A 14,786-nucleotide genomic window follows, 5' to 3' on the forward strand; every position below is an offset into this window, starting at 1 on the left:
TCCATAAAAGTTTTGTTTTTGTTTAATAAAAACCAGTCATTAGAGTGTTTATGTGTTAATTCATTAGCTACTTCATGTTTTAAGCTCGTGTCGCACTATCAAAGCAAAGTCGGAACGCTTTGCGCGTAATGAAATAAAAGATTTCATTATAGCCTATTACTGATGCTTGCATTTGAAGATAATAGATGCAAGATAAAGATGCCTCGTTTGAATATCTACCTTTTTTCTAATAGCTGTATTGAATTTCTTTTTGTATATAAATTTTTAATGATAACTTGTCAAGAAGTTGTGAAAATACCTACGTTGAACATTCTTCGAATCAACAAAGAAATTAACAACGATACAAAATAGAGGAATTCATATTGCTGTCAAAATATCAAATTGGTGCCTCCTCCAGCCTCCAGCGCAAATTGTGTCACTGAACTATTATGCTCTCGGGTCAGGCATCAATTTCTATAGCTGGCTAAATTTGTATTCACAAACATTTTTTTTTAAATTGGCGCCATTAAAAAGTAATGTCCATACTTATGCATGAGTTGATCAAAACCCACAAAGATATAAATCGCGAATTTTCTTTTAAATATTCATAAAATATTAGATATATACTTATAGCTTCGGCTGATGAACACAATTTAACGGTCACGCAGACGAAATTATCGCACCCCGATGGAATGTTATGTTGGTACCCAAAACTGTTTTAAATTTGAATACAAGTCAAGGTTATATTGTATCATTCCGCATCACCCGATCGCGATGTTTGTGCATTTAGTTTTTTTTTGTTTGTTTGTTGGTAACTTGATGTCGATGTGAGACAAAAACGTATTATGCAGCAGAAAATTAATTAATTTAAAATATAAATTTAATAGCTTAAAGGTGATTAAACTGAAAGCTGTTTGGTAAAAAACCCAAGAAATCGTATTTATATGTATATTATATTATTTGTATTCTTTTAAATTTTGGTTCGTTGTTTTGGTTTAAAAAAAAGGTATTAAGTTAATTTTCTAATTCAGTTTCTCAAACCAAATAAGAAAAATAAAATTTTTTCCATGAAAAACATCAAAGATTAGAAAATACACACTTCACTGATTATGTGATCAAATTTAAATCATTTAAACCAATTTGCATGTACCTATTATACGATTCATTTCTATGAGAATCAACAAGAACGAACATTTTTATGATTGAAACGATATTGGGCTTATTTTTCTTTCTTATTTTCTGTTTTTAAAATCAAATTTAAAAATGTTGTTTTTGAAACAGAATGTTCTGAATTTTGACATCCTTGGACAAATAATTTGACACTTCTCGGTCAGTATGAGAATTCATCAAAAATAAAGTCCACGGGAAGTAAACGGCTTAATTTGTTTTCAAATATGTTTGTAATTAGGAATGTAGATACGGTCTACAGGGTACAGGGTATTTCAGCCACAGCAGAGGAAAGAAATTTGTTCAACAATAGTATAAAGAATGTTCCTTTACTCTAAAATTATGGGATTCTTTTTTGTTTCTCTTTCAAATTTTTTTTATGAAAACCAAACAAAATCACATGAATTCTATTTTCTCTATTTGTTCCCTAATGAAGTTTTCTTAAGCTGTGAAACGCGATCTGATGTTTTGAAAATCATAGATGGCTTTTTTTACGAGTTATTGAAGTTAATTAAATTACCCGTTCGCAGTGTTTGTGAATGTTGAATTCTCGCAATTAACGATTAAGTCAGCAAAGTGCGAGTAAACTTTGGAAATTGAAGTTTTTTATAAATCCAATAATGATGATTTCATAATGCTCTTATTACGTTAAGTCCATTTAGAATTATAAAAAAAACTTCATGATTTACATTTTTAAATTTATTTTAAATTAATTTAAATATGTTAATAAGTGTATATGGCTTGAAATATAAAGACAATTTCATTATCTAAGAGTTCCTTTGGTGTTTAAACTTTTTTGTTTTCTAAAACAACACGATTAGTGCCTTCCTGGTGGAAGGTAGCTGGCACTTGGTGGTAAATATGATCCTGAACTGACAGCAGCTACGTCGTCTTGATTTGATGATGATTGCGACAATTCAGAATTGTCTTTGCCCAATGCACCGATTACTGAACTCACTGGAGCAGTTCCTTCATCAGAAATTTGGCTTGATCCTCCCAATGAATCATATTGTTCTAAATACAAAAAAATATATATTATGTTAGTGCAAATTGATAAAATTAGCAAATAGATGGTCACCTTGGATCTTTTGTTGAGCATGAAGAGCTTCTTCGGGAGTCCTGTATTTAACAAAGAATACTTCGGGTTTGCTTGGTTGCGTTGGTGCTGGGGTAGCAATATTGTTGACATCCAGTTCGTTTTCCTTCTGAGTAAGGACGTAAATCTGAGTCTTCTCCTCAATTGGTGCATACTCAGCCGATAGGCGAACATTTGCGTTTGTGGATTTAGGTGCCTTGATGAATACAACGCGATAATTTTTCTGAGGACGTCCCAGAACAAAATGCTTATGCTTAATCTCGTGATCTTCAGGAGCGGAGTGCAAGAAAAATTGTTTTGTCACCAATGGTGCTTGCAGTGATCCTCGTTGAATTGGAGCATTTACAATATGATTTGAACCTCCTCCGGACGAAAAGATGTTACTGTTTAATGGTGCTGCAAGGAATGGTTGATCTACGGAGGCTGCACCAGAGGAGCCATCATTCACAGGACTGTAGCTGTATCCCAAGCTCACATCTGGCCTACCATAAGCCACAGCAATCAAAGACAAAATCTGTAGGCATTAAAAATTATTATGAATTGCTATAAAAGACATCTGGTTATACTACCTACCACGAATAAACGCATGATTTACTAAGTTGATCAGAGAAATTATCCAAAGAAACGCACAAAATAGAGTGTTGATAAGGCTTAGTATGCGAAGGGCTTTTATACAACCCCATGAGTTCCGCTTATAGAGATGCAGATCAAGATCACCATCATTAGCCTTGCCAGACGAGAAATACAACTATCGACAAAATCAAAAATTATTTAAAGTTACAAAAGAATTGGGATATACCACAACCATCACCATCATTACCATTACCAATAACATGCGGCGGGGGACGTGAGCGGCAAAGCTATCTCCACCTGACGCCGCAATAAAATCGCCCGACGGTCATTTAAACTATTCCACAGCTCGCCAGCTAGTTTTGAAATATTTAGCTATTCATGTTTTAGGCTAAAAGAAAACATCTTCTTCGAGTTACATAATTTTTTGTTGACAAAAACATCACCTCTTCTACGAGTATTTAATTAGTCGAAGCTCGCAGATCATTGACTGATGTCAAACGGCTAAACAAAGTCGGGTTAATTATTTATGATATTTAGCTGTGACATCTTCAAAATGTTGGTGCAGCAACCCTTGAACTGACGTCAGCGTTTTGAGTCTTGATTATTACAACCGCAGAATAAAAACTAGGCATATTCAAACAGGTTCAGATAAGCTCTGAATTTCGGCCAAAAGACAACGAGTCTTGTTAGTATCGAAAAAATGCAGCTAAGTCTTTCGTGTTGTTCGGTGTGAAAAAATGCATTTATAGTGTGTTTTTATGCCATCGTTTGCTAAGTGGAATTTTACAATTAAAATTATGATTTGATGATGTTGAGCGATAAAAAAAAGTTTTGTTTGTTTTTGTATAACTTGTTATTAGAATAAATTTGGAGTGGTTTAATGAATAAGATTTATTAGGTGATTTTAACAAATTTTCAATGTAATGTGTTGAGTCTTTTGATTAAAGAAATAATTTGCCGCCCAGTTTTAGTTAGCTTAAGGTATTGCATAAAGTTAATTGTTTTTTAATTTGACAGTTTTTCTTAGTTATTTATTTGAATTGATTTGAAATTGGAAAGCATGTTCAGTAATAAAATGACCTTTTTATGTGATTTATTGGTTTTAATTTTATCTTAAGTACCTACTTTAAGGTTTTTCTTCTTAAATTGATTATAAAACTGTTTTATTGCTTAAAGTATGATAATGCTATATAAAAAAAAGTTACAGTGGAATTTACCTCCAATATTGGAATATAAATAAGTGATTAAATAATGTCCAAATTTTCCACACGCACCTTAGTGGCTTTGAGTTGCAAAATAGGAACTGTGTCATCGAAAAGAATGTTGAACTATTTTTCTCTTTTATGAGGGCTAAGATGTGACATTTTGGAGTAGGATGAAATAATATATAAATCCAATTTAAATGCAAATTTGAAGTTTATTGAAAAAATTATAGTTAATTGCTTTGATTGTGATGAAAGTGGCGCCCAGGCAGTCAGGCGCCACACTTAAGAAATTGATTGTTTTAAGTTGGATCGTTCGTAATTATGCGTTTTGAAAGGTGCTTTTATTCTATTAAATGGAAATAAAATATGTTTAGAAAAAAAGTGAGGTTTGAGAAACAATCACCATATTACAATATTTAAAATTTAAAAACGCATATCTATTTGCTAAGAAAAAATAAAAACAGACTTATTTACTTTTCGCCTAAATAGAATTTCTCCTATTTCAAATGACAGAATAAATTTTCTCAAAACTTCTCATTTATAGAACAAATTTTATTTTTTTCTTCAAAAAATATATTTTTTGTGTTTTAGGTTTCATTTCGACGTTAAGAAAAAAAAAATGTTTTTTAAAGAAATAAACAAGCGAAAAATTTAGCATAAATATTGATAAATAGCATAAATTTTGTTGACGAGAAAAAGAGGGTGCAATTTTTTTTTTAAATTTGCAAATATGTTTTTAATTTGTATTTTGATTTATAACTTTTAATTTAAGATGATAAAAAAAACAGAATTTTTGAAGTCTTATATTTGTTTCAAGCTTACCTAATAAAAAAATTACTTAATTCTTTAAAAACAGCCCTCCCATCTTTGCTATTAAGTTCTACTAAACTTGTATGTGTACTAATCCTATTCCTTCTTCATTTAAAGTTAAAGTGGGAGGAGGTCCCATAAGTATTATGTCTATTTTTTTCAGTCTTCTTAATTAATTTTTTTTTAAATAAAGTAACATTAGCTATTGTTCGCATAAAAGAGCATTAAACTATTTACTATTCGATTATTTGCTCTTTAACGTATTTGCATATTAAACGTCTTATTACATGATTTTATCTTAATATGAACCGATTCCAATGGTTATTGATTATTATTAATTATTATTGAGCAAAAAAACCGCCTCTTTTTCATTTACAACATTTTACATTTTACATTTTGTGTTGTAATTTTTTGAAAGTCAAATAGCTTTATTATGATTTAATACCCCCAAATTTGTAAAAAGCAAAAATAACAAAATAAAACTAAAAACAAATTAAGAAAATAATTCAAAGCCGGATATATTGGATTAGCCATAAAGCCATGGCACGAAACTAAGAGCAAATATTTGTGGTATTTTCCTTAAAATAACAAATGTCATCCCTACTTTTTGGATCCAAAAGACATAGAAAAAAACCATAAACAATATACAAACTTATAATCATAATGTGCAAAACAAAACGAAATCATTAATTTTGCTTTGATCCCAAGTTCCGAATACCTTGTAAAATGATACTTTGTGAAATTTTGACAAAAAAAAAAACAACAAAATACCTTGAGGTATTTGCTATGTGCTGTTTTGAATGTGTTGTGTATAGGCAAACATTTTTTGCCATGGCATCATCCCTAAATTATGAAAGATGATGTCAATATTTGCAACAAAAAGTAATAATCTAATCAAAAATTTGTCACTTTGACTAAACAATACAAAAAATATTGTTTTTAAATAATAAAACTGGAAAATATCGGTTGATATTATAATTTATCAATATTTATTAATAATAGAAATATGTAGTTGAATTCGATTTGACTTAAACCATGGTTTCTCCAATTTGCATGGCAAATGCGAAGGAGGACTACTAATTCATAAATAAAATCTTTAACTGAACACAATATAAAAAAATATTTGTTTGTATTCAAAATAAAACAAAAATATGAAAATATTAAATATCAGATAAGGTGATGTAATTCAATGAATCGGAGATAAATTTGCAGATAATAATGAACCACTAACGACGCTATTAAATATGTGTCAAATTTGTCTTAAATTTGCATTAGTGTCATTTTTGCAAAGCTTTATCATTTCATATACATATTTTCGCGTGTATTAATAACAAATAATGAATGCAATTTATTTGTTAATAGATTACCATCATAACTGCCTTGTTTTTATGATTTTTATAGACCAATGCTAAGGAATATTTAAATAATTCAATAGTTTAACAAGTAGATAACTTATTAACTTTAAGGAACTAAAATAAATTTAGTGCGTTCTAAGTTTAGAAAATCAAAAAAAAAAAAAAAAACAAATACAATTAAATTAATTTAAAATTTTTAATGAAGCGGAAATAAAAATATTGAAGAGAGCTTAGAAGAGAGGTAATATTTCTGAGAGAAGTGATTAGAAATCAACATTTGTTTTTCCAATAAAAGCTTAATTTTCATATTTAAAAAGTAAAATATTTGCCATTACTAATATGGAATGTTAGGTTAGGTTAGGTTAAAGTGGCTGTGGATACAGAACATACACACTTAGGCCAAAAGAAAAGGCCCATTGTGATACCACATGAATCTAGATAATTACTTCTTACTAGGCGAACCATTTTGAGCTTTTTATATTCTCCCAGATAAAGTCTGCATGTTAGTGAAAGAGCAGGGCAAGTGCAGAGAAGGTGAGAGATTGTTGCCTCTTCTTACCCATCGATACAGCTAATGCAGAAGTCATTTGAGGCTATACACCAAGTCGTATTGCGTGTCTGGCTATAAGTCAGTGTCCCGTAAGGACACCTATTAGAGACCTAATATGAAGTCTGCTTTGAGATAACAGTCTTTAGAGCGCTTTACGTCCAGTGAAGGCAGGCTATATGATTTTTGTGGCTGCGCACGTTGGTAAATTGTGCCACCTAGAGTTTGTTATCGTAAGAGCTGTTTCTTTTAGCAGAAGTTTACATGTAGCTAAAGGTATACCTATACCTTTTTTCCTTCAGGTGAAAAAGATATTACGGTTTCATTTTAAGCGAGTTCATGGGCTCTACAATTTCCTGTGATGTCTCTGTGGCCCGGCACCCAACAGAGGTGAATGTTAAATTGTTGCGCCATCTCCATAAGAGACGATCGACTATCGGTGCCCGTTTGATTTGGTTGAGACACCGTCAAGAGATTTAATAGCAGCCTGACTGTCAGAGAAGATAAGGATATCAGAAGTTGATATCACGTTTTCTCTTAGCCAGGAGAGGACCTCTTTTATCGATAAAATTTCCGCTTCGAAGACGCTACAATATGTAATGTTATATTCATTAAATAATGCATTGAAATTGGTAAAATCACATTTACACAGTATTGCTCATACTATCTTATTTCTCGAAGATGTTATAATTAGGCACCCTTACCTAGCCTTTTTTTCTCTAACAATTCGCAAAAGATAAGGAAAGATGATCCACATAAAATTCAAGACCTTAAAGACTTAAGTCTTGAAGTAAGTTATAGAAAATCTCATGAAAGGGATATTGTGCTGTGAAAGTCTTATGACTTTTAGAAACGTGAATGGGATAATATTAAAGTACTATTTTTGTTTAATACCAAAATAAAACTTTTGTAGAACAAAGAGGTCTAATGTTTTTTTTTTTAATATAATACTTTTATTTACGACATGTTATTGAATTAAAAAACATGTAGAATTTAAAGTTATTCAAAAATGTTCTTCCATACAAACTAAGTATTCCTAAAAATTTTAAAAATTAGTCTTTGCTTTGCAAGGATGAACTAATCTTTAGTCTATTATTATTCCTTCTCCATGATATTTGGGGTAACCAAAATTATTTACCAATATTTGTATTATGAGTCTCTTTAAATCAGATAGACCTGTACATTAATGTATAATTAAATAAGTAATAATAATAACACAAAATAATTTAAGAAATATCTGTTCATTGGTTTAATATGTAAAAAAGTCTATAAAATTAGATTTAAAAAGAAAAAAACAAAGTTTAAATTAAAAAATCAGGTACATATTTAAATATAGCTTCATTATTGAGTTTAAATTAATATTGCCTGTTTGCAAAATATTTAATTTATGATCAAAAAGCTTAAGTACCTAGGAAGGAATTAAAAAACATGTATTTTGTAAAAAAATGTATGCAATTTAATTTCATTAAAAGGACCTCACTATTACTTTATCAACTTCTAAATGGTTAACGTCTCAAAATAAAAAGCGGCGATATTTGTTATATGCGATTATGGCTGTACTTCGAAGAACAAAAGCTGGAATGTAACTTTCGGAAAGACTTAGTGTTGACATAGATTTCAAGACATTACCACGACATATGAACTGATAACATACAAATAAGCATTTGTGCCTTAAATTGCGATAGCAAGCAGTTGATTATCTATGATCTATGATTTTGTTTGGTTAATCCTTCTTTAGTTAAGCATTAATTTGTTGTGATTGAAAATCAATTTCAAAAACCGCCAATAACACTTTTGAATTTAATCGCAGTTGTCAAGAATTAAGCCCAATTGCAACTTCTGGAGCTATTTTTTTTTTTGTAATTTTATTGGAGTTAATATCTTTCTGTTAACATATAACATAAGTGTTTTTTTCTCAAGTCCCATTACTAAAAATTAAATCTAAGAATATTCGTGCTCTCCTGCTGTTCTTATATTTTGTAAGTATGTATTTTTTTATAATAAACGCGCACTTAAGGGGATATTACTACCCTTATTATGTAAAAACACAGTGCGAGCACTAGGAAAGGGAGAGAGGGGATGAAAGGAGGTTTCGGTGCACATTAGTATTGAATTCCTGAATATTGCAATGGGTAGGAAAGACAGAGTGTGGTAAGCAATTCCACATTCGCGTAGTACGGCTAAAGAACCAATCCCTGTACTTGACGGGACGAGTATTAAGGTTAAACTATTTGAGGGGAGGAATGCAGCTGGCTGTTTTTCTAGAGCATAAACCGTTAAAATAACGATAAAAGAGGGTGGGACAGGAAACTTTACGACGATGTTTGAGGGACGCGTAAATGATCCTATGATGGTATTATCACCAATCAATTCAAATGATCTACGTTCAATACTGTTCAAGAGGCTTAAGTAAGTTGCAGGAGCACCAGCCCAGATATATAGTAGTTATACTCAAGCTTTAAACGTATATAAGTCTTGTAAATATTAACCAGATTTGAGGGAGAGCAAAACTTCTTGAATCACCTTAGAAAACCCAAATCGGTATTTTTGGCAACATCGCGTATGTGATCATTCTACAAGACGTGGCTGGTGGTACACATACCGAGAATATTGAGATATTCAGTCTCCTCGGTGCAACTGTCATTCAGGGATAATAACAAGTTGGTATATCACGCTTTAACGATACAAGACAGCATTGCCTTATGCTCTGGTATCGAAGAGCTTTAGACATAAATATATTATATTGAGCTTCGTCTATTATCTAAGGAATTGCTTAAGAAATCCGAGGTTTTAGTCGCGTGTTCCTGGAGTATGCAGCCACCTACACATCTGTCATGTACATATTCAAACTCAGGAAGTCAAGGGCTTTTGAACGCAAGCAATCATATTTTTGGCAACATCTGCTGAGAGAATGTGATAACGTTGAAGTCTGTCATGTACATATTCGCAATCAGGGAGTCGAGGGCTTCTGGATGAGATCAATTTAAAGTGTTTTTCCGAAAGTCTAAAAACCCCAAGACCATATTTGAGATCAGCAAACGTATCTGTTATTACCTTTGCTTAGACTACCTACAACTTTAATATCAACGGGTTTTCTTTAATTTCAAAAACTAGCCCTTAGTTCTCGGCCTATTAAGTACACAAGTACTCGTAGGTATTGAAAAATATAGACATGCATATGAATTTTTTATGAAAAATATATTCAATTTAATTAAATGTAAAAAAAGTTTTTCAAATCGAATAAAGTGTTTTAATGGTGTTCTTAACATCATAAGTAACAATTTTCTCAGCGATTGGAAAGGAATTTATCCCAAATCTAAAATTTAAATTCAAAGAAAATCCTTCTCAAAACAATAAAAAAAACATCCACTTTTAGTTCAAGGAAAATATCATTGTCTTATAAAATTAAGATAGAAATCATTTTTGTAAGGAAAGCTCTGATAATTTTTTTTTTCATTTATATATTTTAGGTATAAAACTTACTTTTTAAAAAACATTAAATAAAAAATCATTGTAATCAATAAAAAGTTTAAGTAACACCACTTTAGCACTTCAGAAAACTAGTCTGAAAAAACTTAAGGATCGAAAACTATTCATCATCAAAGTTTCATGTTACGTACCTTTTCAAATTCAATGTTTGGCAATTTGTACACAAATGGTGAAATAATCTAAGGAATTACAAATATTAACATATTAAAACATATTGTGTTATGTAATTGAGAAATTACAATCAAATCTCACAATAACTATTTTTCTCAAAAATATACAAAAAAAATTAAACAAAAAAAGTGAAAACAACACCCAACTCATGAAAGACTAAAAACTAAATGAGCACACAACAACACCTTTTTACATGATTGTCTTGTCTATCTTGTGACATGATTGTATCCATCTCTTCCAGTTTCAGTTGTCATAAATTGTCTCCATGACAAAAGCATTTGAATTAAATTATCGTTCTTTATTAAAAAATATATGAAAACATTTTTAATTTTACAAATAAATACCAAATCTTTTATCTAAAATGGAAAAACCTAATGATACTAATACCAGTTATCAAGGATATACATACCTATCTTGAAGCTGAAATTCTACCCCTCCTATATCATTATTTTGATACAAGCTCATCAGACTTAGGCAGACATTTTTGATAACAAAATAAAATATTACAAAATCTTTGCTCTGTTGCTTAGCACAAATTATAAGTTGATTAAGTTTTGTTTTGATTCAACTTAACATTAAGCCAACCCACCAACCAACGCATCTTTTTGATGTGGCCCGAAGCCAATCTTCATAACTCAGTTTTAACGTCTTTATACGGTTAACTCCCAAAAAATAAACACTAGACAAGCATCAGCGATTTTATTGCCCCATACTAGCAATTATTAAAATTATATTTTGTTTAAATATTTTACATATAGAAATAGACACAAACGATGTGACTGAAGATTTTTATTTCACCAATGAATGTCGATTATTATAAATCCGAAGAGACAAATAAACGCCCACGACCTCATAACACACTAACACCGCATGTAGATATACGATTCCTCGGGAATCCCTATTAATTGAATACTAATTTGGATAATTTCGTTTATGTTGATTAATTAATTCGAATTAAATTTCGGTGGTAATTTGAGGTTTACGAATAACGGTCATGTTTTACAGTGGAATATTTCTTCAAAATTATGAACGAAAATTTGACAATTGGGTGCATATTACAAAATTTCAAGTGTGTTAATATTTTATATTTTATTTTTGTATTTAACTAAATTACATTCTTTTTGGTTATAGGTATTTATGGAGGCAATTTTAAACTTTTGAAAAAAGGCAAATGTCTGGAAATTGAAAGATTTCTTTGTCAGGGAAAATAAAAAAGTATTTTTTATAAGATCGATCGAATCAGAAAAATAAAACAGCAACGAAGAAAGAAGAATAAAATGCATTTTTCAAACGTTAACTTTTTTTTATGCATTAAGAACATTAAGTAAAAGGAGCAATTTTTAAAATTCATAGTAAACTTTATCTTTTTTTTTATAAAAAAAAAACAATACCTATCGAATTCAGTTATACAAATTTTCTACTAATAAAATAAACACTAAATTACCTTTTTTAAATATAAATATGTATTTAAAGTTGCTTTAGCGTTTGTTTTTGTTATTTAAGACAATTTTAAGAATTTATGTATAAAATATTTGACCAATTTCATCGCTTTCATAACAAATTTCCAAAATGTGCTTTAGATTTATGCATTTCGAGTAAATATTTTCATATCAATTAAAATTAAATCACGGTCCACTGTATTTACATGCTGCCGGTGTCTTTTTGGCGATTGTGGTTGTGGCTTTTTATTGCAGATATATATTGGTTGGGGCGGTCGTTAAAAATTTTAATTTCAATGATAGCAGCGAGCCACAATAAACATTTAACTACAAATTAGTCTGAGTAATATTATAAACATATGTACGTATACATACACATAAATACATAATATTAACAAATGCGGATCTTCAAAACTTTTGATTTGAATGCATCCAGTATAAGACTTCTCTTCTCTTTTGCTTTGCAACAGATTTCCTTTAAAGATTTTAATTAAGATAGTATCAATCAAATTCGTTTTATTGATGGACCTTTATAAATTTGTATTTATTTTCATTTAATCTGGCAATTTTAATTAAAATATCAAGATTGTTATGTTTGTTTTTCTATTTATGCTCTTACATTAGATTAGAGCTATTACCTTTGATGCAGGTTAATACAATTTTGTTTAAAGGTCAAAATATACCAACATTTAAACCCCCAACTTAAATTTGACATAGATACTATTCCAATTTAAAATAATACGAAAATGTTACTCAATAATCATGTGGGTAGGTACATTTTTATCACCTATTGTATGCAAAAAGATGTATTTTTTCTTAAAACAGAAAGTAAATGTGTTTCTTTTTCATTTGAACAAAATAAATAAGGAAACATCTATTTAAAATAAGGTTATGTGAAAATTTGTTTGAAAAAATGGAACACACCATTAATTGGGTAACAACATATGTACATTTTGACATTTGAAACTATTATTTTTTAAGACTAATTACTTCCAATAGTAATTGACTATGAATGTTAATATTTAAATCTTACATATAATTATGTAGCATATTGACTATTTAAAACAAACATTTTTACTATAAAATAAAAAGTGTTAACATAATTCGCACCGGGAACTGTAAACGTTTGAATTTGAATGGCATATCTGTTGGGATCATTGGAATACGTGGCAACAGCTCAGTACAGTCTTCACCTTTGAGCTTTCCAGCCAAAATTGTTTCCTCGGTAATATTGTTTATCATTTTCTTGATTGAGAGTCTAGTTCCGTTGCAAAGTCGTGGTAGATTTAGGTTTCGAAGAAGAATAGTGGGTATGCCATTTTTCAGTGAAAGAACGTGCGGTTGCATGCCACAGTATCGATGGACTTACGAGTATATGTTTTCGTTTCACTGGGTATTACTGAACAGTGAAGTCGATGGTATTGAAATCTATGTTTTTGGGTGCTAATATAGCACGCGTATTGAGCCACTAATGGTTTTTGTATATTTGTGCAACGTTTGGAAAAAATGTTTGCACTAATTCGTGGATGCTTTCTGTAGTTTTACAAAAGTTTTCTTGCAGGGTGATACATTGTGTAGATTCAAACATTTCCATTCGCCTATTTCGAATATCCATTAATTGTTTTCCAATTCGATGGTAAATCTGTCCTTTTATCAACAAAATAAAAACCAGTCAGTGTTGACTGAGTTATATAAACACTTTTATCGGTGTGAGAGTAAAGTTCAGAATATGCAAACTTAATACGTAAGAATGAGTCATTGCATTTTTGAGTGTTTGCAAGAAAGTGGTATGATTAATTTGTTTCGCCAAATATGATTTTGAATTGACAACCGATCCGTTTCACGGGCTCAATTTGCTAATGTATTTCATAGCACAGACAAAATTACTTAGCTATTCAAGATGCGCGTTTTGTTATTCCAAGTCTGATGCGTTTTTGGTTTACCACCTTTTATAGTTCATTTCACATTTAAATAGGCAATGGCTCTATCATAACATTATTTGTTGATTATTTTATTTTTATTATTGAATAGAAATAGCTTTAATATTGATTTTTTCTTACACAAATAAAATTGTCAACCATACGCCCATTACATAGCTATTATTTGCATTTTGTTACTCCAAGTCTGATTCTTTTTTGTTATACTACTTTTTATAGTGAATGACATTTTATGTCAACACACGGGAACGCTGTCAAACCTACCCACTAATTTTCTGCTATATCGGTACAGCCGTTCTTGAGTTATAAATAGCGTAATTAACTTTTCCTTGAAACCACTTTTTGTTGAAACCACTTACTCAGCAAGTTGTATTCCTCAAAAGCAAACGAGAAGTTGACACATTTGGGAATTCGGTAAAACTTTCAAATGCAGTAGGGAAACCATGAGGCACAAGTCTTATGTAAACCATAATCTTATTTTAAATCGCGATATGTGGCCGTGGCAGAATCACCATTTTTGTAGTAGGTTTTAACAATTTGTATGCGTTGTGCGATCCATCTTCGTAAATGTCAAACTTTCAGCTAAAAAATCAAATTGGTTTAACAGCTTAGTTTGCCAAATGTCGAATTCAAGCCCTAAACTTTTGAAACCGCAAAATGGATAACCCGTTATAATAAAAGCAATGTTAACACCAAACCTCTCATATACCCAAAATACTCTACCGTACTTAAGATATGGAGTTGCATACAAACCTCATTGTTTATACTCACGTTAATGCTGGGTGCATTATCTTTGCTTAAAATATGTTGGTCTTATTTCTTAAAATATATTAGACTTGTTCCATTTTGTCAACTGCGACCAACTACCAGAGTTTCAAAAGTTTAAGTGAATTTCTTGCTTAAGTTTGACTCTAATATACAACGTAGTGGTTGGAATGCAATTTCAAAGGACCTTTTCTCTTTTTTACGGCTGTAGGTCCTCGATAAGTTCATGATACCCATCCTTAATGTATTGAGT

The 14,786-nt window shown here is 30.5% G+C and overlaps 2 protein-coding genes across 2 annotated transcripts in view; one reads left to right on the forward strand and one right to left on the reverse strand.

Moving 5' to 3' along the window:
• The window catches only part of LOC129948543 (protein gone early), a 70,089-nt gene that overhangs the window by 34,659 nt on the left and 20,644 nt on the right, over positions 1-14,786 (forward strand). The gene's annotated exons all lie outside the window — the stretch shown is intronic.
• On the reverse strand, positions 1,828-2,973 carry LOC129948545 (uncharacterized). Its single transcript, XM_056059590.1, has 3 exons — positions 2,816-2,973; positions 2,225-2,756; positions 1,828-2,160 (listed from the first exon to the last, which is right to left on the reverse strand). Exons 1-3 carry the CDS (start codon positions 2,828-2,830, stop codon positions 1,964-1,966), a joined length of 744 nt encoding a protein of 247 aa, XP_055915565.1. The 5' UTR covers positions 2,831-2,973; the 3' UTR covers positions 1,828-1,963.

Source organism: Eupeodes corollae, chromosome 2, assembly GCF_945859685.1.
Source record: "Eupeodes corollae chromosome 2, idEupCoro1.1, whole genome shotgun sequence".
NCBI lineage: Eukaryota > Metazoa > Arthropoda > Insecta > Diptera > Syrphidae > Eupeodes > Eupeodes corollae.

Bases quoted from the DNA above. Each gene is read 5' to 3' on its own strand.
- LOC129948545 (XM_056059590.1), bottom strand. The intron at 2,161-2,224 runs GTGACCATCTAT...TTTTGTATTTAG, and splicing joins TGCTCAACAAAAGATCCAAG to AACAATATGATTCATTGGGA.